Source organism: Lacerta agilis, chromosome 8 (genome assembly GCF_009819535.1).
Source record: "Lacerta agilis isolate rLacAgi1 chromosome 8, rLacAgi1.pri, whole genome shotgun sequence".
Classification (NCBI taxonomy): Eukaryota; Metazoa; Chordata; class Lepidosauria; order Squamata; family Lacertidae; genus Lacerta; species Lacerta agilis.
In genome coordinates, this window is record NC_046319.1 from 71390477 (window position 1) to 71415123 (window position 24647).

A 24647-nucleotide genomic window follows, 5' to 3' on the forward strand; every position below is an offset into this window, starting at 1 on the left:
ACAAACTCCGCAAAACCGGAAATAGTGTCTTGGTTTGAGAACTTTACCTCGGTCTAAGCATGGAATCCAAACGGTGGAAGGGCACCGGCAGCGGGAGGCCTCATTAAGGAAAGCGCGCCTTGGTTTAAGAATCGTTTTGGTTTAAGAATGGACTTCCGGAACGGATTAAGTTCGTAAACCAAGGTACCACTGTACTACTAGTCCTGAGACAGCTGGATACCAATCAAGTTGTTATCTAAAATAATAAAATTATTTTCATAAATACATTGGTTAAGGTTTGGTTAACTACAATAACATTTATTTTTTTATGTATACAAGTTTTCCCCCTCCCGGTTCTGTTTTGTTTTTCTACATGGGTGCTATTCTTTTTCTTCTTCTTTGCATCTTGTCTTACTCTGTGCACTTGCAATTATGTACTTTTTATATTTCAATAAAGAATATTATATACATACAGTGCTTTTTTCTAAAAAATGTTTAGGGGTACTCTCATTTTTACTCAAGAAAATCACCATTTTATAGTTCAAATTGGGAAAAATAAATACAATAAATGGACAAAAGTACAAAGATTTACAAAATGTAGAGGTATGTGTTCCCCTGTGTCACCCCAGGAAAAAAAGCACTGTATACATATAAACTGCATGGGGGGTGTTATTGCTTTGCGTGTTACTATGTCATGCATTTTTGTGTTTTTATTTTGCAAACTGCTCTGTGATCCTCAGATAAGGGAGGTGTAGAAATTAAATTAATTAAATTAGAAAGAGTCCCTTTCTTCTCCCCACCCGCCCTTTTCTCCTACTGTCATGTTGATCCCTTTGTCCAGAGATCTGTACCTGTACAGTACAGCGCCTAGCAAATTGAAACACGCCCCGCCGCAGCACTGCCGGCCACGCCCCCTGTGACGTGTCCCTCCCGCCCTTCCTAAGCTTCCTACCCCTCGCCCTGCACGGTGGAAGGTCCCACGTGGCCAGGATCTCCTTTTATGGTCGCTGACGCGGCGGCCGCGCAGGGAACCCCCGCCTCTTTCCCCCGCTCTTTTGTCCCGCCTCTCATAAGTCAGAGGATCCAGGAAGAGGCGCGCACAAGCCCAAGGGACCGAAACAAGGGAGCCGCGTGGTTGAGCAGAGCGGAGAGGACCAGAGATCGAGCGAGAGAGCGCACGCTGCCTTGTTGGGTAAGGCTGATGCGGGGGCGAAGCGGGGCGCGATCTAATGCGGGGTTCTTTACTCCGGGTACCTCTTTTATTTCCCATCGAGAGCTGGAGTTTTTTTCTTCCTTCTCCTATCAGGTGTGTGTTTGGTGGTTGGGATAGGGAAACTATTCCTGGGATTCTGGGTTTCTTCGTTTCTTCAAGGGATTGATGTGCACCTCCGCTAGACCCTCTTTCTTCCTAAAACATTTCTCACAGAGTTTCCTCTTTCCACTGAATTAAGGGGGCCGATCCGGTTGGTTTTCTGTTTGGCGGGTGTGTATGTGGCTTCCCCCCCCCCCCGGATTTCTCCTTTCCCCCGCTTCCCCACTCTCCGATCGTCTTACTTTTCTCGCCCCGATAGTCCCTCCTCGCTCCCTAAACAAAATTTCATTTCTGCCTGTCCGACTCTCCCGACCTCCAGATCGGATCCAAACGTTCCTGGCGTTCGCACCGACGACCTCCGCCCCCGCGAAGAATTACTGCTTAGCTGTCCGGTTTTCTGTTTAAATTGCTTTTTTATTTCCCGCGAATGCACTCGATCCCCATCCTTGCCGAAACCTTTCCTCCTGGATTTGACCCACCCGCTGTAATATCTCCCTCCATAGAAATAGGGATCGGATGCGGGGTTGGGGTAGAGGTCGTGAAGGATTTTTGATTTCGATTTTTTTCCTCTTCTCCAGTCCCCTACCCACTTTAAATTCCCCATCGCTGGTATTTTCTATTGCTGACATTGCTATCTGTGCCTGTGCCGCTCCCCCCCCCCCCGCCCGCATAGTTTCATTCTCCAGATCTGACTCAACCCTGCTTCATCTTGTCGTCGTCCCCGGAGTCATCCTGGCATCACACCGGCGACCACCTCCACTCCATGCGCATTCCCACCCCTAATTCCCGGGCGGCGTCATAACATGCACTAGATTGTCTTTAACAATCGCACACCTCAAATCTACCTGAACTTTGCGTCTCTGCCTCTGCCTCTCCCTCTCTCCCTCTATTGCCTTGCCTGGTTCCCAAATCCTTCTTTCCTCTTCCCCTCTGAGTCTATTCCTTCCCCCGCTCTTCTTTCACATAGGGGGTGAAAAAGTGGCTCGTGGCGCCTTAAAGGTTAATGCACGACCCTCCCCGTGCCGATCGGAAGGACGCGCAGAGTTGAGAGGAGTCGCCATCCTCCCAGGGACGTGCGTAAAGGATTTGCAGCCTTGGGGTGCGAAAGGCCTTGAGGTGCTCCAAAAACTCCCGTGTGTTTAGACTATCCACTCGTTCGGCCGTGACCTTCCTCCTGCCCCCATCTCGACACCCCATATTCTCCCCCTTTCCCGACCTCGGTACCCACTTCCCCCAGGTTACCGATTGCCAACCCACTCTGTGCGTATTTCCTCCTCTGACGCTCTTTATCGCCTTCCTGCTCCTTTCTGAAAGCTGATGAAACTGTCCTGTAGTTTGTTTTGCAACTTTGATTTAGATCAGTGAGTGAGAAGGGAGACCGGCCTTTGCCTCTCCCCTCCCTGGCTCCGCTGGGAACTTTATTGTTAAACACATTCCTATGCTCCCGCCTGCGTGATTTGGTCGGTGAGTTGTGTAGGGGTCTCTTGGGTTGTTTGTTTTGATGTCGCACAGGAATCTCAGGTGGGGAGAGTGGTCTTGCACCTGGGTCCTGCTTGGTAGCTTCTCTGGGCATCTGGGGTTGGTCAGATCCACCTGCAGAGCTCTACTTTTCCTTGTTTTGCATGTACTGCCCCGTGGAAATGGTGTTCCCTTTGAAAGACACATTCTCAGACAATAGGTCCACGGGAATGTGTCTCTCAATGGAGTTCGATTTTCAGGGAGAGCATACCCCCCCCCACAAGTACCGTATATAAATGCTAAACAGATTTTAAGATGTTTTTAGGACAGAAACCAAAAGGTGTAATGGGACTGCAAATCCATTTGTACATTTGCTGAGGAACTGGGGGTTGTCTTTAGCTACCTGCTGAGTCCGGATTTCCCATTATGCAGTGTGGATTTGTACCTGCCGGCAATGCAATCAATATGGCTTGTTTATATACCTTCTTTAAAAATTACATTTTTGGGCCATGGTTTTTGGTTTCTCTCCCTGATGAATGTGTTTGAGGCAGGTGGTAGCTGGGATTTTTGGTGACTTGCACAAGACTGTAACAAAGAGTTTGTTGCAGAGCTGAGATTTAAATATTAGGCTTTTTAGGGCAGGTGTGTACAGTACATTGCTGTTGGGTCCGTGTGAGCTGTTCTGACCATTCCTGGCTGCACGCTCACTTTGCATGTGTGTGCATCTGGGATGTCAGGTGGAGAGATGCTATTGAGGCTCATTCATGGCAAGTGGACCAATTAGTGCAGTATAAATAGCTTTGCATATAGGGAAGTTTTTAAGTACAGGGAAGTTTTTAATGGTTTATGTTTTTCCGTGGTTGTATATGTGTTGTAAGCCGCCCAGAGTGTCTGGGGAAACCCAGCCAGATGGATGGAGTATATTTAAAAAATATTGTTATTATTAATATTATCACCAAGTGTCTCAATCCTCAGAGGGATGAGGAAGCTGCGGCCCTCCAGATGTGGTTGACGCCAATTCCTTTTTTAAAAATTTTGAAATAGCTTTATTTAATTTCAGACTTCTAAAATACAATCATATCAAATCAACCAATAGAAACAAATAAACAAACAAACCCCCTAAGAAACATTTAATCTAGACATTATAATCCACAAAAATTAATATTTGAAAAAACAAAACACACAGAAAAAAGTAAAGAAATATAAATAACAATTAAAAATTGACTTCCAATTGTCTGTATATTGCTTCCCTTAATAATGAAACAAAACTTGCTATACCTTATATAATGATTGTAAAATATATAACTAAATAAATAGTTCACATTTTCATATAAATCTCCCCACATATATCTCAATCTAAGCAAATCACCAAATCCGTTCTTATACCTTCTTTTTTTCAGATAGTCTTCCACATATTTCCACTCAGCCTTAGATCTTTTTTTGGATATATTTCGAATTGCTGCCGTCATCTTAGCCAAATTCATGAATTCCACTAATTTAAGGTTGACTCCAATTCCATCAGCCCTAGGCAGCATGACCAATGGCCAGGGGATGATGGAAGTTGTAGTCTAGCAACAGTTTGAATGCCCACAGTTTCCCCATCCTTTCCCTAAGACAAGTCCCATTTTCTTGAGGAGGGAAAGAATCTCAAAATTCCTAGTGGGTTACTTCAGTTTGAGATGTTGTGATGTGCTGCATTTTGGTGTCTCTGCTGGATAGCATTTATTTTTTTCATCTCCCTTAAGCCAATGGTCTTGCTACCTTTGGACCCAAATATGCATTCGGTGGGGAGGGGATGTGGGTGGTGCTATGGGTTAAACCACAGAGCCTAGGGCTTACCTTTACCTTTATGCATTCAGGGACCATTCTGCATATACTTCATGGCAACAGTCCTGCTATTGCAACCCCTCTGGTAGCAAAGTGTGACCCAGTAGTAGTAGCTCTTCCCTGCCCACAAGCTAAAGCTAAATTGTGCATTTGGGGAAGTGGTTGGCTAAAAGGGCTGGCACTGAACAGCTCTTGGGGTGCATTTGTTCCTTCCAGGTGACATGAATTCCTGAATATCTGTTAAAGCCTTATCCTCCTCCCTAAAAAGATAACCAAACAGAAAAGGTGCCCCTTCTGAATGCATTAAAAGCCTGCTAAATCCCCATGTATTCACCTAACCCAGTCTGTATAAAATGCATTTGTAAAGGGCCATTGTTGATAAGGTGTCTGAAGGCTTTCTCTTTTTTATCTGCTGTGTATCTCACCCTGATTTTTGGAATGACCACTGTAATGCATAGATTAGAGCTTCCTATATAGCCTCTCGGCATTTCTGTTTTTTCTTTTTCTTTTTAAATCAATTGTTTCTGAATGGCTCCTGTATTGCCCCAGGAGAGGGCAGATCTTGCTAAATTATCATCTATATCACAAGGTTTCTAAATGGCCATTGGACAGCTGCTGGGAGATCAAGCAGTTAATTTGTCTGCACTTTTGGGAGGGTCGAGGTTGAATCCCATGTCATTCCTTATCAACCTTGCACTTTCCAGATGTTTTGGGGAGAATTCCCATCAGTGTGCTGGCAGAGGCTAATGGGAATCGTAGTCCAACACATCTGGAAGGAGGCCCCAGGCTAAAGAAATCTGTCTTAAGTGTTGTGTTCAGTTGCTTGCTGTTTTATAGCTTCTGGATTAATGTTTTAGCCCAGGCATAGGCAAACTGGGCCCTCCAGATTTTTGGGACTACAACTCCCATCATCCCTGACCACTGGTCCTGTTATCTAGGAATGATGGGAGTTGTAGTCCCAAAACATCTGGAGGGCCCAGTTTGCCTATGCCTGTTTTAGCCTCTAGAACTGGGTTTCCCAAACTTGGGTCTCCAGCTGCTTTTGAACTACAACTCCCATCATCCCTAGCTGGCTGGTCAGGGATGATGGGAAATGTGGTCCCAAACACAGCTGTAGACCCAAATTTGGGGAAACCCTGATCTAAAAGCATGGTTACTGTTTGTAATGCCTGGGTTATAAATAGGATAACCTCCATATGTGCATAGCCACCAGAAGATCATAATAAAACCACACACACACAGTCGATCATAGACCATAACATTCTACAGTTGGAAGGGACCCCAGTGGTCATCTAGTCCAGCCCCCTGCAATGCAGGAATCTCCACACACTGTCCTCCATGCAATTTTGAAACCAGACCCTGCTTAGCTTTGGGAACAATACTGGTATTACTTACTGTGCTTCCTAGGTGTAGAACATCTCAGTGATACTTACACTAACCTTGCAAAGTAGGCCAGTGTGATTTCCTCTTCTACTGTGGATTGTGCAAGGCGGGGAACACTGAAGTGGAGAGGAATGGTGTCTTGCAAGCAGTAAGTTTGCAAACAGAGCGGGTTATGTATGTTTTGAATGGACGCTTTCCCTCCTGGGTACGGACTGTTTGGCCAAACATTTATTTTTATTTTAAAAGATGTATAAACGGTTTAAGCAGGACTCTGAGCACATACTAGGAATGAATGGGAAAGGATCCTTCCTCTCTGCCTCGGTGAGGAGCCTTAAGAGTTAGCTGGGATTGAAAAGAGGATGGAGTAGGAAGGATTTGCTTTTTGTTCCCCGTGAGGCAGAAAGTGAAAGAGAGAAGTGGGGAAATCCCCACTGCCCAAAAATTCCTCTGTGATGAGACAAGTGGGGAATCATTTTCCAGAATCCCCTTTATTTGGGGAGGGCAGAGGAGAGCGCAAAGGAATTCCCAGTTCACCTTTTCACTTAGGTTGAGTGGGAAGTGACTGACAAACCGTGTGTGTGTGTGTGTGTGTGTGTGTGTGTGTGTGTGTGTCTGTCTAGGAACAGGTGTCAGATTTGGCTTTGGCAGTTGAAAAACAGCAGGTGCTCAGGCAGCAACCGTGACTGGTTTGAGTATGTGTGCCTCTGCATTAAAGTTGGGCCATCTGACGTCCTAGGGCAGGTGTGTGGCACCCTTGGCCCACCAGATGTTGTTGACCTGCGACTCCCATCACTCCTGGCCATTGCCTGTGCTTTCTGGGGCTGATGGAAGTCATAGTCTAGCAACATCTAAGAGACCAAGGACCCCCAACACCTGAGTTACAACCTGGTTCCAAAAATTCATATTTGTGGAGCTGAAATGAGCCCCAAAGTGGAACTGATCCAAAAAATCTGGATTTTTAAAAAAATTGATTTTGTGTTTGTCAGGTTTTAAAAAATGTTTTTAGAGTGGATTTTCAGGCTTCCCTGGCGGGGGCAGATTTTTAAATTTCTGGTTTCCGTGATCCTGTGAGTAATGTGCATATATGTCTTGCCAGGAATTGAAGCTTCCTTTTCCACCCTAGTATTAGCCTCCACTTCCAAAGTAGTTTGTGGGACCCCAATGCCCCGTTTCTGTGCTCCGCAATGTTTACCATTTCCAGGAAGCTGCTTTGTGTCATTGTTTTGGCTCGCTCTCCCTATGATATCATTTGATTTTTTTTTCAATGTGACTCTTGAGTCTGTGATAAACGCAGGTGAGCTGATAGACGCTGCAGATAGCTTGCTGAGCTCATGATACTTGGCAGGTTTTGTGGCTTGGAGGGGTGAGGTGGGTGAACACTTAAAAACAGATCCTTCTCCTTCTCCTTACAGCCTTGGGAACTGCGTAATGTCTTGCCTTTCTGGCAAATAATGCCGTGTGTTATTCTTGTTATCTGTCCAGCAAGTGCCTTGCTCAGGTGCGGGGTGGGGGTGGGGAGGCCTTCCTGGCCATGTTTGCTGGAGATGGTGGCCTTTGTGGTTCAGCAGCACCTGTTCTTCACACCTGGCCTTGCTGATGCAGCTTGCTCCTTTGATATCCTCAAGACTAGCCTGTAAGGTGCTATAACCCAGGCTGCTCTTTGATGGCTGTCTGTAGGCAGTTCACAAAGTGTGTGTGCCGCATCAGTCAGGACCAGCCCTGTCATTAGACAGGCGAGGTGGCCTGCTTCTGGTGTCTGATCTTTGCACTCTTTCAGAAGAGATGCAGATGGTCATTTAAATGATTTGATGGTTATTCCCCCCCCCCTGTGTGTGCATGCGAGCATACTTACACACGTACAAGTGCGCCAGCCATGTGGACTTAGCCTTAAGTCCCACATTGCCTTGGACTGCCTCTGCTGCTGCTTGAGCAACAGAATGGGCCTGTTGTATACTGGGTGCAGTTCAAGATGCTGTGCTTCTAAGGCCTACACTGCAGGACTGTGGGACAAGTGACCCTCCAGATGATGTTGGATTCCAACCCCTGTCAGCACTGGGCCTGGGGGTGATAGGAAGTGTAGACCAGCAGCAACTGGAGGGAGTGTTTGAAACTTGCCGGGCACATTTTGCACTGGGCTATCGGCCACTTGTGGTGCCTGATGTCTGCACCACCTGGGGTTCCTAGGAATCCTGCCTGTTTTCACACGCTAACACCACATCCTGTAGAATTGTTATCCATGATATTTTATCTTCACAGACAGTACGAACTTCAGGAAGCAAAAAGTCTTAACAAGCCATCTGGCTCCTAACTGGCAAGTAGACATTCCGTTTTGGAGACTGTAACCCTGGTTAAAGGAGCCATTTGGCGTCTAGTTTATATATCTGGGTTTTTAACAGTGTGGCAATCTAGACTAGCTTTCCAGGATCATAGGAAACTCCTGTCATGCAGAAGGGCCGTAGCTCGGGGATAGAGCCTGCTTTGGATGCAGAAAGTCCCAGGTTCAACTCCTAGCTGGAGAAAAATCTGTCCAAAATCTTGAGAGCTACTGTCAGTCAATATGGACAAAACTGTTACAGAGTGACCCAAGGTGTGACTCTGTTTAAGTCAAGTTTGGTTTTGACTCATGTGCTCCTATATAGATTCTGCCCACATTTCATTCAGCTGATGGTTCTTGTAGATTCAACTCTGCGGGGGTGGAACCTGCCCCCGTGTGTTTTGGAAGCATAGGGCTGCGGTTATGATGGAGAACACTGACCATTATTTCCTGATTTGAAACATTCATTTACCTCTCTCTCTAGCCAAACTAAACAAAGCTGGGTGCGAGGGAGCCTTCTTCCTGCATCAACAAACCATAAATCTCTTGCCTTGCCCCAACTGCCTTGTGCAAGAGATCGCAGCTTTGTACGGATATGTGTGAGCGCATGCAGACATACCCAGTCACGTGCTTGTGTTGATAGGAAGAAGTTTGCAGCCCACGCACGGCCCTTTCTCTTTTTGTTTTGCTGCTTCGAGGCCCAGCCCCTCATGTTGCAACCTTTTGCAACCAACTCAGTGTGTACTTCTGTCTGTGTCCCGTCAATGGCAGGTAATCTGCTTGCAACAAGCTGTTCCCGGAAACTGAGCGGGCCAGCCCAGTGGGGGGGAAGAGCTTGTGCATACAAAATGGCATGGCTGAGGATGCCAGGAGGTGGTTGTTCTTATCTGGAGTGTGTGTGTGTGTGTGCGCGCGATTTGGGTGGGGGCTGGAGGGAGGGGGAATCACACACTCATGTGGTCCTGAGTGGTAGGTGATTGGCGGGAGAAGTAGAATTCTTGGCACCGATCAAGAGAACTGGCAAAATGTAGGGCAGGTAGCTTTGGTAAACACTTGCAAGGCCAAAGTCTCGCCATACCTGACAGCATTATAGTGTTAGAAACTCAAATATATATTGACAAGTGGTACCTTAAAAACCTACCGGTAGGTTGCAGTCACCAAAATGGAATGTCTAGGGGCCATTCCCACTCCCCCCCCCCCCGTGAATCTTCATCTTCATCATCATCATCATCATTTCTATACTGCTTTATATTTTAAAGGAAAACTCTCAAAGCGGTTTACAACCCGTTAAGCCATCAAATAAAACAATTCAGAACAAGACAAATTCAAACTTCAAGGAAAATATTTAAGATCCTTCTCTAAAGTGACGTTTTGCTTTCCTCATATTTCTTAACATGCTTAATTTATAGAGCTGCCCCATAGCAGAAGCACACTAGGAAGCTAGTGTGGCATAATGGTTAGAGGGTTGCAATTGGACTTGCAAGGCCAGGGTTCAAATCCTGTACTTACTTGGGTGCCCTTGGGCCAGTTACAGCCCCTTAACCTACCTCACAAGGTCATTGTTGGGATTAACTGAGGAGGTGGGTGAACGATGTACTGCTTGGAGAAAAAGGTGGGGTGTAAATGAAACAAATAAGCTTCTTCTGAAGAAGGCTGGAGGGGCCAGCCAGAGATCTCCACATGGTGCCATTTGGTGATTAGATTATGTACCTGAGTTTCTGACACTGGGTGGGCCTTGTGAACTTAGTTTTTGACCTCTTTAGGGCATAGGGGAGTGCTATAGTTAAGAGACATGTTTGTTATTGATAAGTGTGTTGACCCACAAGCATTCTCCCCCTTCCCAAATGCCCTTTTGGTTGTGTTGTAATTCTCTTCCTCCTCCTTGACCCAAGGATGGATGGGTTGTGTGAATAATACCAAGCAAGGCAGCCCACCAAAACACCTTGTTCAAATGTTTTCCCCAAACCTGGAGCCAGTGTTTTGTCATAAAGGTTGCCTACTCAGCTGAATTGGTATGGGACTGACAGGGCAGATGGGGTTGGGCTATACGACCTCTCGGTGCCCCCTGACCCCTGCCTGTTTTCGTCTGTGTGCCCAGTCCATTGTTGTTACCCGCTTCCAGGAGCCCTGATGTAACAGCCCTGCAAGCTCTCCCTCGTTGACTCACTTCTGCTTCATATGCCCGAGTCACTATTTTGTGGTCCTGGTGTTGCAAGCTTTTAGAACAAAAAGTTTCCTCGTGTTGTACGGGAACACAGCTCTCTCTCTCTCAAATCTGTTCCTTGAAAATTGAAGGACCGTTTCTTTCGGCACAAAGTGACATTTCAGAGAGTTTCCCCGCTCCCTACACTGGAGCCCTTGGCTGCTTTCTTTGTAGGGGTCAGTCGCTGAATGGGATTTCTTCGTTTCTCCCCCAGGACGTACTCAGCGAAGGGCCCAAGATGAAGGAAGAAGTGGGAAAAGCAGTCTGGTTCATCTCCCGCGTGATGGATCGCGACCGGAAGCTGGAGAAGGAGAAGGTGAAGCGTTTCAGGGAGAGCCTGGCCACGATCCTATGCGAGCGCTACAAGGACCATTGGTACCCAGAGAAACCCTGCAAAGGGCAGGCTTACAGGTAAGCAAAGAAGTTGATTTTTTTAATGAACTAAAATTGGAATACCGTCAACTGATGGAAGAGCTTTCAGCAAACAGATCCCCCATCTTTTGGGCAGTTGAGTTGACATTCACGTTATTGCCAAATATCGTGTTATTACAAAACCTCAACATTTGTGGGCTGCTGATTTTAGGTGCTGATTTTAAATGGTTTTGGAAATACATACTGTTTCCAAGCTGATTTAGGATTCATTTGAAAGGAGAGCGGTATAAAAATTCACTAAATCAACTCCCTTTCTGAATGCCAACAGGCTTATTCACACATTACATTGGGTGAAAGAGTCTACACTTCGTACAGCTCACACCACTGTGACAAAATTTAAGAACTTGTAATGGAAATAAGGCACATTCTCCCTCTGTTTGCCCTTGTTTTGGCTTCCCTCCTCTTTTCCTTCCTCCGAGATCGCGCCGGGGGGGGGGGGCAGCTGTAGATGGTTTAGGACTACAGCTCCTCGTCAGCCTCGGCTAGCATGGTCAGCGGTCATGGATAATGGGAGTTGCAGGCTCAGCAGTATCTAGAGAACTGCAAGCTCCTTATTAGTGCTCAAGGTTAGATTGTAAGCTCCTTGGGGCAGGGACTTTGTAAAGCACTCTGCACAGTGATGGTGCTATGTAAGTAAATAAACAATACACATCTGTTATAAAAGACCAGCCCCTCCCATCTCCTTTCTCCTCTTTTTGTTCTCTGTCTTAAAAGCTAAATAGGAACCCATGCTGATCGTACTAGTGCAACACAGCGTAGGTTGAGACATGATCCATATGTGGACCCCCGACTCCCTACTTACAGAGTAGTCATCTTATAGGGTAGTCTTCTTATAGGGTACTTTGCACTCCCTCCTGATTTTCATTGCCTTAAAAGAAAGGGATAAAAAGAGCTCTTGCTTTTTTTCCAATAACTTGTGTTCCGCTCCGGAACCATGAGGGCCAGCCACTTGGATAAATACATTTTGCATATAAAGGAGAGAGGGGAAGGAATAGACTGAAAGCAGCAGTTATGTTCCATGCTCTGCTTCGAGATCCCAGACATCGTTAGGCTCCCTCAACTCTTGTCTGTCTGTTTGTCAAGGATGAGGCAACAATCGGATGCCTCTTTATGGCGGCAGTTGTTTGCAGAGCTAGCTGCAAAATAACTGTATTGTACCTCTCAAGGCTATTTGTGTAGCTGATAGTGAACTGCGGTTTACAAACCAGTTGGCTGCTGCTACGCCTGTGTCACCAGCCTGCAGGTCAGCTGGAAGCTTTGTTTGCAAGGACTCCGTCTGGAGCTTGTTGTACTACAGATTATTACCTGGCAGTCCTTGTTTTATAATATTACAAATTGCTGTGCACACAGAGTACCCGAGTGGCAGAGCACGTTCATTTCAAGTAAATCCTGCTGAGCTTAGTGGCAATTAATTTCTGACTTTGTGTGCACGCATAGAGAACAAATGTTCGAGTCAGCCAGCAAAAGTAGAAATGTTATTCACCCAGCAAAATTAGATAAAGCTCAAATGAAAAATTATTGACCAATTTCCCTGTTGAATGTGGATTATAAAATATTTGCAAATGTACTGGCCACAAGATTGAAAAGTATACTGAAAGAGTATATCCACAATGATCAAGCAGGCTTTTTGCCTGGGAGACATATGAATGGAAATTTAGTGGATATACTTGAAAGGTTAGAAAAGAAAATTAATACAAGAGCTATTTTGATGTTTATAGACGCGGAGAAGGCCTTTGATAATATTTCATGGAGTTTTATGAAAGAAAATTTTGTCAAGATGGAAGTAGGTCAAAATTTTATGAATGGACTAAATGCGATTTATTCTGAGCAAAAAGCCAAGCTTATAGTGAATAATGTGGTGTCAGAGGAAATAAGAATTGAAAAAGGAACCAGACAGGGGTGTCCTTTATCTCCTCTTTTATTTATAACAGTCCTGGAGGTCAGATTAATGAAGTATTTAAGTCAGATAGAAAAATTGGTTTTCAGTTAGAAAAATCTAAGTTGGAGACGGAATTGTTAGAGCCTAGATCAAAAAAAATTATCCAGAATGTATAACTTATTGCTTGAGTGGCATACAAAAGATGAAATGGTAAAATCAATAATGATAGATTGGGCTAGGGATGTGGGGCACAACATTATGTAGGAAGATTGGGAAAGATTGTGGAAAACTGGTATAAAATTTTCAGCATGTAATATGCTTAGAGAAAATATTATGAAGATGATTTACAGGTGGTATTGACACCAGCTAAATTGGCAAAAATATATCATGGACAAAGTAATAAATGCTGGAAATGTAAACAGGAAGAAGGAACTTTTTTCCACATGTGGTGGACGTGCCCAAAGGTAAAAGACTTCTGGGAAAAGATTTATAATGAAATGAAAAAGGTGTTGAAAAACACATTTAAAAAGAAACCAGAAGCCTTTTTGCTGGGCATCCTAGGCCAAGAAATCCCAAAATGTGATAGAACTGTATTTATGTATGCCACAACAGCAGCTAGAATTTTGATAGCTAAAAACTGGAAGACAGAGGAATTACCAACGATTGAAGAATGGCAGAACTGCAGATTTAGAATTATGTTAAGTGTTAAGAAAATGTGAAATAATGAATTAGAATAATAGTTGAAGAAATGGAGAAGATTTTGTTTTTTAAAAATATGGTTTGTATAATGTAAAGAAATTACTAAAGATGAATGACAATGAATGCAGGAAGGGCAGACGTGAGGAAGTCAAATAACAATGTTAAGGGAAGAAGCAGTTTTTAAACAAAATTTTTTTTGTTTTTCATTTTTGTAGTTTGTAGTTTGCTTGTAATAGTTTTTATTTTTGTAATGTGTTTGTAATTGTTGTATTGGTTTGTTTTATGTATTCTGTTGATGTTTTGAAAAAGTTAATAAACCCCAGATGCTGTACAGAGCAGGGCACTTTTTATGCATTTGGGATTGCAGCCTCAGAATAGTTTAGGCATTTCGACGCTTGTGACGTGTGTTTCCAGGACATGCCCTATTCTGCAATGTTCCTTTGTTTAAACTGTTCTTAATTCTGAATTTTAAATTGTGACTTGCTGGTGAAGGGTGGGCATTAAAAACAACAACAACAAGTATTTGTAAGATGCTATAGATAGGGATATACTTGTTAAATAATTATGCATATTTTTATAGTTTTTTATTTTAAAAACTGGCAGTGATCTAACCCCTTTTGGGGGGTTCAGGTCAAAGAAAGTTGCTGAGCTTTTTTTTTTTAGGAAGTAAGGCCCTGTTTTGGGGGGTTGAAGTCTAGTTGTTGAACTTTTTTTAGGAAGGAGGGAGGCCCATGGGGGGGTGCAGGGCATAATGTTTAGCTTTTTTTAGGGGAGCCAAAGTTGTTCAACTTCTTGGGGGAGCCACTGATCTACTAGTGATCTACCACAGTCAACCAGTGAGCTACTGTTGGACGTGCCTGATTTATGTGTGCTGCATGAATATTCATGGGCTTTTGTGGACCTAGATTTCAACCCCCCCCCCCATTGTGTTTACAAAAATGCATTTGAGATGCTGATTCAGCAAACCCAGGAAATTATTGCATTCAAAATGTGAAAATGGAAGTGCTGGCAACCTTGAATATGTGTAAACAGCTGGTTTGCCTCTCTTGAGCAGACTTAAAGGTCTCTTCAGTTTCTGACAAAGCTACATCACAGATTTGTGAGGATCAAGGCCATTCCCAAAGCTCCTTTTCTTTGGGGTGTCCGGGTGGTTCTCCCCAGTATGGGAATGTAAGCTTACCTGCTGTGCCTGATCACCAAATTGTGTTCTAGATCTCAGCCCTTTCTGCATTGCCTCTGCTTCCTCACAGGTGCATCCGAATCAACAGGCAGTATACCAAGGATGACACCATCTTGAAAGCTTGTATAGAGAGTGGTCTAGATTACTCAGCATTGACATTGAAAGGCGAAATTACAATCTGGATTGATCCTGGCGAGGTTTCCTGCAGGTGAGTGCGTGCATTCGACAGAACTTTCCCTTTAAAAAAGCAACATCCCCATAGGTGAGTTATAATAGAAAGCACCCTTCGAAAGAGGGATTCCCCTTCGTGTTGTGTAAAGTACTTTTGCTAAAAGTTGGATTTTTGATTGAGCACCAGTAATTCTTGTTCAAGCTGAGGCCGCTTTTTTTTTTGTCAACCCAATAATTGTTTGAAGCGTCCCCGTCCTTCAGATGAATAGAGCAACTTTATAAGAGCAGTTTTAAAGCTTACAATTTGTTTAGCTCGTTGTATTTTTCAAACTTGGGGCACCAGTTCTTAAAGTTACCGGTATGTAGAAGCTCGTATAACTTATCACCTGGAGCCTAAATAGATTTTCATTTCCTTCTCTATTTCCATACCCCCCAACCACATTACAAAAGTAAGATTGATTAAATACAAATTAGCCCCCCTCCCTACTTGAACAGCATTTCAGGATTCAGATTATGTTTTTCTAAAGCACAGTATTGTCTAAATACAGGATTAAGGACGTTCTGTTTAACATAACATTCGATCTACTATAATTCTAACTTTTCCTTTATGGTGTTCATTGTTTTCTATAACGTATGATTAAAACAAATTCCCCATTCACTGGATCCACATTCAAGCTTTCTCGATTCACCTTGCATTGTCCAAGCCATCATTGGAACTGTTCTCCGCTTGCAAAATAAAACATAAAAAACCCTTTAAAAATTCCTTCCAGTAGCACCTTAGAGACCAACTAAGTTTGTTATTGGTATGAGTTTTTGTGTGCATGCACACTTCTTCAGATACACAGAAACGGAAGAAGTGTGCATGCACACGAAAGCTCATACCAATAACAAACTTAGTTGGTCTCTAAGGTGCTACTGGAAGGATTTTTTTTTTTGGTTCGACTATGGTAGACCAACACGGCTAAAGGTAAAGGTAAAGGGACCCCTGACCATCAGGTCCAGTCATGTCCGACTCTGGGGTTGCGGCGCTCATCTCGCTTTATTGGCTGAGGGAGCCGGCGTACAGCTTCCGGGTCATGTGGCCAGCATGACAAAGCCACTTCTGGCGAACCAGAGCAGCGCACGGAAACGCTGTTTACCTTCCCGCTGAAGCGGTCCCTATTTATCTACTTGCACTTTGACGTGCTTTCGAACTGCTAGGTGGGCAGGAGCTGGGACCGAGCAACGGGAGCTCACCCCATGGCAGGGATCCGAACCGCTGATCTTCTGATCAGCAAGCCCTAGACTCTGTGGTTTAACCCACAGCGCCACCTGGGTCCCTGACCAACACGTACAGGCCTACCTGTAAATAAAAAAACCTGCCTGTCTTCCTTCCAATGGAAGCTTGTGAGTGTAAATAGAGGGAAAGTGCTTCCTTCCAGTGTCTGACCCCTACCTTCCTTCTCTCCCACCCCAGGCTTGGCGAGAACAACCGCCCCTTCACAGTGAAGGACGAGAAAGAGGAGGAGGAGGAGGAGAGAAGCAGCAGCTGCAGCAGCGGCAAAGCAACGCCCGAGTCGGAGACATCAGACTATCACTCCGAGTCTCCTTCGGAGTCGCCCTCCGAGTGTGCATCGTCCTCGGAGGACGAGAGTCCTGGCAAGCGTTCTGCAGCAAAGACATTGCAGATTAAAGCAGGGGGAGCAAATCTCCCCAAACAGGTATGCTGATAGGAGAGAGGCTAGGAATCTGGTTCTGTACTGTGTTTTTGCTTCTAGGCAGCAATGTAATTTTATGCAGTGTTTTGTATAATAATAATAATAATAATAATAATAATCATAATCATAATAATAATGAAGAAGAAGAAGAAGAAGAAGAAGAAGAAGAAGAAGAAGAAGAAGAAGAAGAAGAAGAAGAAGAAGAAGAAGAAGAAGAAGAAGAAGAAGGCCCTCGAACCTGGACCTCAGTATCGTGGCTGAATGATGGGGGTGGCTGTTAGGGCTTTAAAGGTCAACACCAACACATTGAATTGTGCTCGGAAACGTACTGGGAGCCAATGCAGGTCTTTGAGGACTGGTGTTATATGGTCTCTGTTTGGTTTTGTTCTGTAGTCATTTATCTTATAGGCGAATTGCCCAAGCATTAATAAACTACACCAATATTTTGTGTATTCAAGAAGTCATATTCTGACCTCTCTTTCCCCCCCTTCCAGGAGCCCCAGCGCTACCGCACGCCGTCTCCTCTTTGGATCCCACACCCGCCAGGCCCGGTGTTCACCTACTTCCCTTTAACTTACTATTACGTCCCGCCATTGATGCCCATTCCCCGGAAACCCAACCCCAACATGTTGAAGCGGCTCACGAAGCGAGCATCCAAAGCCTGAAGACTGGGCAGAGTCTGGGGTGGTTGTGGGTTTTTTTTGGGGGGGGGCACGACCGTAGCATTCCTTCACGAAGGACACCTGGCTCCTAAGACTCCTCCTTGAGTCTGGAGGTTCCTTGGGAGGGGCTGGGATGGGATGGGATGGGATGGGCTGACCTTGTTTCTATGGTGTTGAACAACTGTAGCATTCTGATTTGTCTGATTAAGCATATCCAGAATGGAAGAGCTGTGTTTGCCAGTGGTTAGAGCAGGGTAAGGCGAGCGTCCGTGCAAAATATATATATTTATATACATATTGTGTGTGTGTGTGTGTGTGTGTGTGTGTGTGTGTGTGTGTTCGTTCAGCTCTTTATAGAGAGAGAAATGTGAAGCAGTGGGGCAAAGGACCCACAAGCTCCTAATTCTCAGTGGCTTTTTCTCAAAGAGGTTTTCTGTAGGCGCTGTGTGTTTATCCTGCACTTTAGAACCAAACGCTGCTCCTGCTGCTTTGAAAGAGGGGAAGGAGAGCTCCTGACCCCTATTGCACTTTTATGGGAAAACATGCCATTGCATGCAAATGCACTCTGTCTGCAGCAATCGCAAGGAGGACCAAAAAGCATTAGAGCAGAGGTGGTGGAACCTGTGGTCCTATAGGTCTTGCCAGACTCCAGCTCCTTTCAGCCCCACCCCCCCAGCCCTTGGGCTGCACTGGTGGGGGGGGGGCTGATGTGACCCAGAGGGCTGCAGGGTCCTCCCACCCTCTGCTAAAGCCTCATTCCCTTGCTGTTGCTGCTCAGGTCTCCTTTTGCTGCCACCCCCAGCTTCTGCAATGCATCCTGGCATCTCTCGCCTATATTTCCAGCTCTTCTGCAACTTAAGGCAGGGCTGGGGGAGCCTGTAGCCCTTCAGATGACCTTGTCTTTGGACTCCCAACTCCCAACATGCCCAGTGGGGGGGGGGGAGGTTGGAGTTGAGTCTAGCAACGTCTGAATGGCCATAGGTTCCCCTTCTCTGACTTGAGGTCTATAAATTGGTTGGTGTTTTGTTTTTTAAGCGCTGAGATTCATCCCAGCTGTAATCCTATGTGCATGTACTTGGCAGGAAGTCCAGTTCAATCCAACAGGCCTTGCTTCTAAGTAGACTTGCCTAGGATTGCAGTTTGAATGCATGCGCACATATACATATATATATAAATATATATAAATATAAAAACATGCTGTACTGCCTTGTGCCTTTTCTCCTGGGAATATACACAGCTGCAATAATAATACTTACCTACCTCAAGAGATGCTCTTATCAAGTTATTATTGTTATTATTATCAAGTTGTTATTATTATTCTTACTATTATTAATACTACTGAAGGATTGTTGGCGCTTGACTGGACCTACTTCTTGTTGGGGAAAGTATTATTCTTGTTGTTGTTGCTGATAAAATGACAGATAATATATATATTTAGATATATATTATGTATTCTGTAAATAACAATCGGGAGCTTTGTAATTTATGGAATGAAAATGATTTTGTAAATATGGTACCTGCAGCTTGTTTTTACGCACCATTGATACAATGAATTTTGCCTTAAAAAAAAGCAAACATCTCTTTCCTTTTTTATACAGCTTTTAAAAACTAATAAAATAAAAGATGCAAGTAAAGGATGCTAATGTTGTGTTTGTGGGGATGATGATGATGAGGGTGGAGGAGGTGCGACCATTGTACACGGGCACCCAAAAAAGGAACTTTCAAAACAAAGCAAAAAAGGAAGTGTTTCCGGTCTAAAACAGACAGCTTTGTCCCTCTAGATCTTGCTGGGTTACATCACATGGCCTGGAGACATGCAGTCAGGTTGTGTATCCGCAGCAGTGACCAGTGGAGGAATGACTGCTGGGAGGAGCTCAGAGAGAAGAAACGCCATGGCGCACCTATCTGCAGCAGCACAACTGGATGCCTCCCTCTGCCCCAGCTGCAACAAATCATGTCTCTCCTGTATCAGGTCCTGCAGCCACAGCAGGTGCTGTAACACTCCAGCGGTTTGCCTTTACCCCCCAGTGATGCACTTTAGACGTATCCCAATGCACACACTTTTTATTGTATCGAAGTTTGAACCGAGGGAGCACTTTATAGCCTTTTCATCTAGCAAAGCTTATCTGCTTCCCCGATCTGTTCTACGTATTTCCTAGCTCTGCAACGGCCTTTTGGAGTGACCAGAGCCATATCCCAGGGGGTGATGGGATCCCATGGCCCTCCACTTGTGTGTCGGACAACCTCCAATCAGCCCCAACCAGCTTACCCCTCAGGGGTGATGGAAGGAGCTGCTATTGTTCCACCGGATTTCTTAACTGGTCTTTGCCACAAGGTCCCAACACAGGTTGCAGTGATTTAGAAAGACAACATTCAAGCCAGTTAAAACAAAAGTCTATGGCAGCAGGTGTCTCACACCGAATGTAACTGATCTGTAGAAAGGACTCTATGCCCTGAAAACAGAGGCGTTGTATGTACCCTTGATAACTATGAAAATCCTTTAATAAAAAACATTGCTTTCTTAAAAATAAATAAATAGGGTGCGTCTTAAAATATTGGTTGTAGCCCATTAGCAGCTCTTGGGGGGGGGGGGCAACAGGCTCCATTCCACAATTGCTGGCCAAACGAAGTTGACCACATATATCTTATATAAAGGAAATGGAGGGAATGTCCTCTTCAGAATTTTCCTTCCCCATGCTAATAATTCATTGCACTCTATTTTCCCTCCCACTAGAGAAAAAACCTCAGCTGAAGGTTTCAGTGTTGTATATGCCACAGCGTGCACCAGCCTGGTGTTCCACCAGATGGTTTGGACTACAACTCCCAAGAGCTCTAGGAAGTCTGTGTTGGCTGGGAATGATGGGAGCCTGTATGGGATAATTATTCCGGAAGATTATTGTAATTTTGAGGAGATAGCGATCTGACATGGCCAACTCTTCCTGTCTGGTTATCTCTTCCTAACTCTGGTCATCTATGTTAAATTGCTTTCTCTATCCCTTGAAAAAAGGTCTTTGATGTGTGGCCTGGCTTTTTGTCTTTGCTGTAGAGTAGTTTTGCTCTGGCGTGCTCTGGTCCATGGGGTCATGAAGAGTCGGACACGACTGAACGACTGAACAACAACAACAACAGTTTGGCCCTAACAGGGACCAGCATCTATAAAATACCTTGTTTTGAAAATAGGAGTTGGGAGTTTGCGCACAGGCTATTGGCCACAGAGCTGTGCAAAAGAAGGCTACCTGGGGATCACTTCGCCAAGTCCCCAAGGCTTCCCCGTTGCAGATCGAAGTGCTGCTTGGTAATGTATATTTTACTTGCTGTTCATAATAAAATCTGAAATCTCACCCACCTGTGTTTGTATTGCTTCTGGATTTAATTTTTAAAGAACCATCCATCTTGCACTTGGAAAGACAGAGCCGTGCTCTCAAAAGATCTGGAGGGCTCCAGATTGGCAAAGGCTGATCCTACTGTAAACTTGCAATATCTTCCCAGGGCTGCCATAACCAGTTCAGAACATTTCGTATGTGAAAGTAACACAACATGCACCGTTTTGCTCTAGGGTTGCACCCCATGTGCCTTTTGTGTACATATGCACAAGGGGGAGCCAATGTGTCATTGGTGGTGGGAGCCCAAGGTTCGAATCCCCACTCTAAGCTGTGAAGCTCGCTGCATAACTTTGGACCAGTTGCTGCCTCTGAAACTAACCCACCTCACTGAGTTGTGAGCACAACCACAATTAAAAAAAAACTGCTGGATCAGGCCAATGGACAAGCCTGTCCAACATTCGGTTCCCACAGCTGCAAAACAGCGGCCTGTGGGTACCATGCAAGCAGGGGCTGAGCAAAAGAGCATCCTACCCTTCTGTGCTGTTCAGCAACAGGTATGCAGAAGCATTACTGTCTCCGACTGGAGGCAGAATATAGCGATTGTGGCAAGTAGCCACCGAGAGCTTTACCCGCTATGAATTTGTCTTGTTTAAAGCCACCCAGGTTGGTTGCAGTCACTGCCTCCTGTGGCAGTGAGTTCCATAGTTTAATTGTGCACTGCATGAAGAAGCGCTTGCTTTTATCTGTCCCGGATATTGCAACATTCAATGCCCCCTGAGTTCTAGAGTTATATGAGAGAGAGAGAGAGAGAGAGAGAGAGAGAGAGAGAGAGAGAAACCTCTCTCTATTCACTTTCCCCATGCCATAAAATGATAAGCTTCTATGCCTTGCAGCAGGGTTTGGCTCGTTGGCCTTTGGGGGTCCCTTTCCACTGTACGATTCTATGTCACCTCTTAACTCTCCTTTTCTGGAAACTAGACAGTCTCAAATGATGCAACTTCTTCGGCAAAGGCTCAGCATATATTCCGATCCAAAGGATGCGTGAATTTTTTTCCCTCAAGGAAAATGTTAGCATTAGTATCCCGTGGCTTCAGAAACTGAGATGGTCCTAAAAGGAACCATCCCGAATTCCTTTAGCTGCAGTTCTGTCCTAAAGCCACCAGGGTGGGCTATTGCTCTATAGGTGTGCAAGTGGCCTGTGGTTTCCCTGTTCTCATTCATTCACAAACTTCAGAAATAGAGAGAAGGGTCTCTCTTTGTAGCACCATCAATGGCAGAGGGCTGACTGCGCCAACTGGGGTTTTTCTTGGTGCAGGATGCCCTTCGCATGCAGCTAGTTCCATTCAAGGAGGCATGTTGTAGACCAGGCACGTCCAACAGGTAGATCGTGATCTACCGGTAGATCACTGGACGTCTGTGGTAGATCACTGGTTTCCCCAAAGAAGCTCAACAACTTTGGTTCCCCTAAAAAAACTCATTTTGCCTGCACCCAAAAAACCCAGGGATTTCCTTCTCCCTAAAAAAAGCTCAACAAAAAATTTGACCTGAATGCTTTTCCACCCCCCCAAAAAAAGCTCAACAACTTTGACAAAAGGGGGTAGATCACTGCCAGTTTTTAATTCTGTAAGTAGATCAGTCTCTTGGGAGTTGGCCACCCCTGTTGTAGACAATACCAGAGGTGGACAAGTGTTTAAAAAGGAGAGCACCCCTCCTGTAGCTCAGTGTTTAGGGTATCTGCTTTGTGTGCAGGACATCCCCGGATCCCTGGTTCAATCCCCACCGTCCCCTGGAAGCGCTGGGGGAAAAGACACCAGACTAAAATTCTGGAGAACTTCTGCCTGTCTAAACACCAGGAAGAACATTTCTAACAGAAAGAGCTGTTTGACAGTGGAACGGTCTCCCTCAGGAGGTGGTGAACTCTCCTTCCTTGAAGGTTTTTAAACAGTGGTTGGATGACCATCTGCCACAGATGCTTTAGCTGAGATTCCTGTAATGCAGGGGGTTGGACTAGATGACCCTTGGGATCCCTTGCAAGTCTATGATTCCTCGAAGGGTGTGGCTCATTGTGAGGCAGCTAGCTGCCTTTAATTGCTGTGCAGAAGAGGAGATTGCAGCAAGCCTACCTTGCTTAACATGGGTTGATCTGAACCAGCAAAAAGCATCCACATTGCATGCAGAAAGGTCCCAGGTTTAGTTCTTGACGTCTCCAGGTATAGTGAGGAGAGGAGACACCGGTCTTCATTCCTGGAGAGCTGCTGCCAATCAGTGTAGACCAGAGGATTTCAACCTTTTTGGAGTCCACGGCTCCCTTGACCAAGTACCTTCTTTCTGTGGCACCCCTGTGGGCTCAGGAGCCCAGTTATGTCACCCCTTGCCTGCAGAGCTGGCAGCCTCTCACCCTTTTTCAAACAACACCCCCCCCTTGTGGAGTCTTCCCTCAGCCTCCACTCTTCTCCCCTCTCCTTGGGAGTCCTCTGGGCAGCTGCCGCTGCCGCCCCTGGTCTTTGAGGTGCACCCCCCGCCGCCCCCGCCCCAAAGAGAGGTGCCTCCTCACATTGCCCCACAGGGGCCTGGGAAACACCCCCCTGGATAGCCTGAGAGGTGCCGTTTGCCTGGGGAGCTTGTAGCCAGGGCTGCTACAACAAACAGCTGTGCAAGCCTTTGCGGGGCAGAGACACAAGAGGGCATCAGAGGAAGAAGGGTAGGAAGGAAAGAGGGCCAGAGGCCAGTGTTGCCCGAAGCACCCCTGACCACCATTCAAGGCACCCCAGGGTGCCACAGCACCTTGGTTGAAAACCACTGATGTAGACGACACTGAGCTGGCTAGACCAAGGCTTTGATTCAGCATTAGGAGGCTTCCTATGTTTCTGCGCCTTGAATAGCTGCGTGGAAGAGGGGATTTCAGCCCAGCTTGCTTAGTCAGCAGCATGGACAAACTGAAACATGATCCATGAGCAAAACCCAGTATCCTATCTTGTGTAGGGCAGACAATGTCCCTCCTTGCTTCCGCCCACCTCCCGCCTCTAACCATGCCTAACTGTAGCTTGATAAAGCAGCAGTGAGCCCATGATAAAGCTTATCTGCCCTTCCTGAACCATATCAAGCCACTGTAGTGTGTGAAGCGAGAGGGACCAGTGAACGAGCTGGTAGCTCTTTATCTGGGCTGTGCCCTTACCCAGAAAGGTGAGAGAGGCCTTTTGTTCTGTTTACTTCAAAATGCCTTTGGCCCAGCTAGGGCGTGCTTAAAAGATGGGCTAAACAGTTCCCTACTTTGGATTTCGGAAAGGCACAGCCAAACCAACCGGGAAGTAACTCACACCCTCCAACATTTCTCCGATGAAAATAGGGACATCCTATTCAACAACAACAACAACAACATTTATACCCTGCTCATTATATCTGGGCAGCTTCCAACGCATATAAAAACGTAATAAAACATTAAGTATTAAATAACTTGTTGCTCATATGCTACCAGTCCAGGTTCAAGGTCCTTGTTTTAATTTACAAGGCTCTTAACAATTTGGGTCCAGGATATCTCAGGGACTGCCTAAACCCTTATACCCCAAGCAGATCCCTGAGATTTTCTGGGAAGTCACCGTTAATGCTCCCTCAAGCCTCAGGCCACACAGCTTCTATCCACCGGGAATTGTGCGCTGATACTTACTGGGAGTCAATGTAGGTCTTTCAGGACCGGTGTTACCGGTATATGGTTCCAGCAGCTCCTACCAGTCACCAGTCTAGCTGCTGTATTCTGGATTAGTCTAGTTTTCATGCTGGAGGAGCTTTGCTTACTAAGTTTCTGCTGGTCATGTTAAAGACACAAGAGCGTAGCCAGGAAAAAAATTGGCAACCTTTGGTGATGACATTTGAGAAGCATGGTGACCAAATTTTCCCTCACAGGGCTCCTGTGCTGTTAATAGCTTCTAAACAAACAAACAAACACTCAGAAGGAGACTTTTTCCTGGCATGAAGATAAGTGGTAGGAACAAGTTGCACCTCTTAGAAACTTTTCTGAGTTCAGCAGCAGTTAAATGCACAGGAGCTCTTCCAGGATGTAAAAGCTAACAACCTCAACCATTAAACTTTTCAGACTGGTTATTAAAATTCTTCACCGGATTTTACAAGGTT

The 24647-nt window shown here is 45.4% G+C and overlaps 1 protein-coding gene across 1 annotated transcript; it reads left to right on the top strand.

Annotated features, from left to right (window-relative positions):
- Nucleotides 1-1042: 1042 nt before the first annotated feature.
- Nucleotides 1043-17223, top strand: LOC117051640 (protein BTG3-like). The gene is made up of 5 exons (XM_033158210.1): nt 1043-1171; nt 10691-10887; nt 14737-14874; nt 16294-16537; nt 17029-17223. The coding sequence occupies exons 2-5, from the start codon at nt 10715-10717 to the stop codon at nt 17197-17199; spliced, it is 726 nt and encodes a 241-aa protein (XP_033014101.1). The 5' UTR covers nt 1043-1171; nt 10691-10714; the 3' UTR covers nt 17200-17223.
- Nucleotides 17224-24647: the final 7424 nt, after the last annotated feature.

Coding starts and splice junctions, on each gene's coding strand:
- LOC117051640 (XM_033158210.1), top strand. CDS start 10,715: ATGAAGGAAGAAGTGGGAAAAGCAGTCTGGTTCATCTCCCGCGTGATG. Junction 14,875..16,293: donor CCTGGCGAGGTTTCCTGCAG/GTGAGTGCGTGC, acceptor CTCCCACCCCAG/GCTTGGCGAGAACAACCGCC. Junction 16,538..17,028: donor GAGCAAATCTCCCCAAACAG/GTATGCTGATAG, acceptor CCCCCCTTCCAG/GAGCCCCAGCGCTACCGCAC.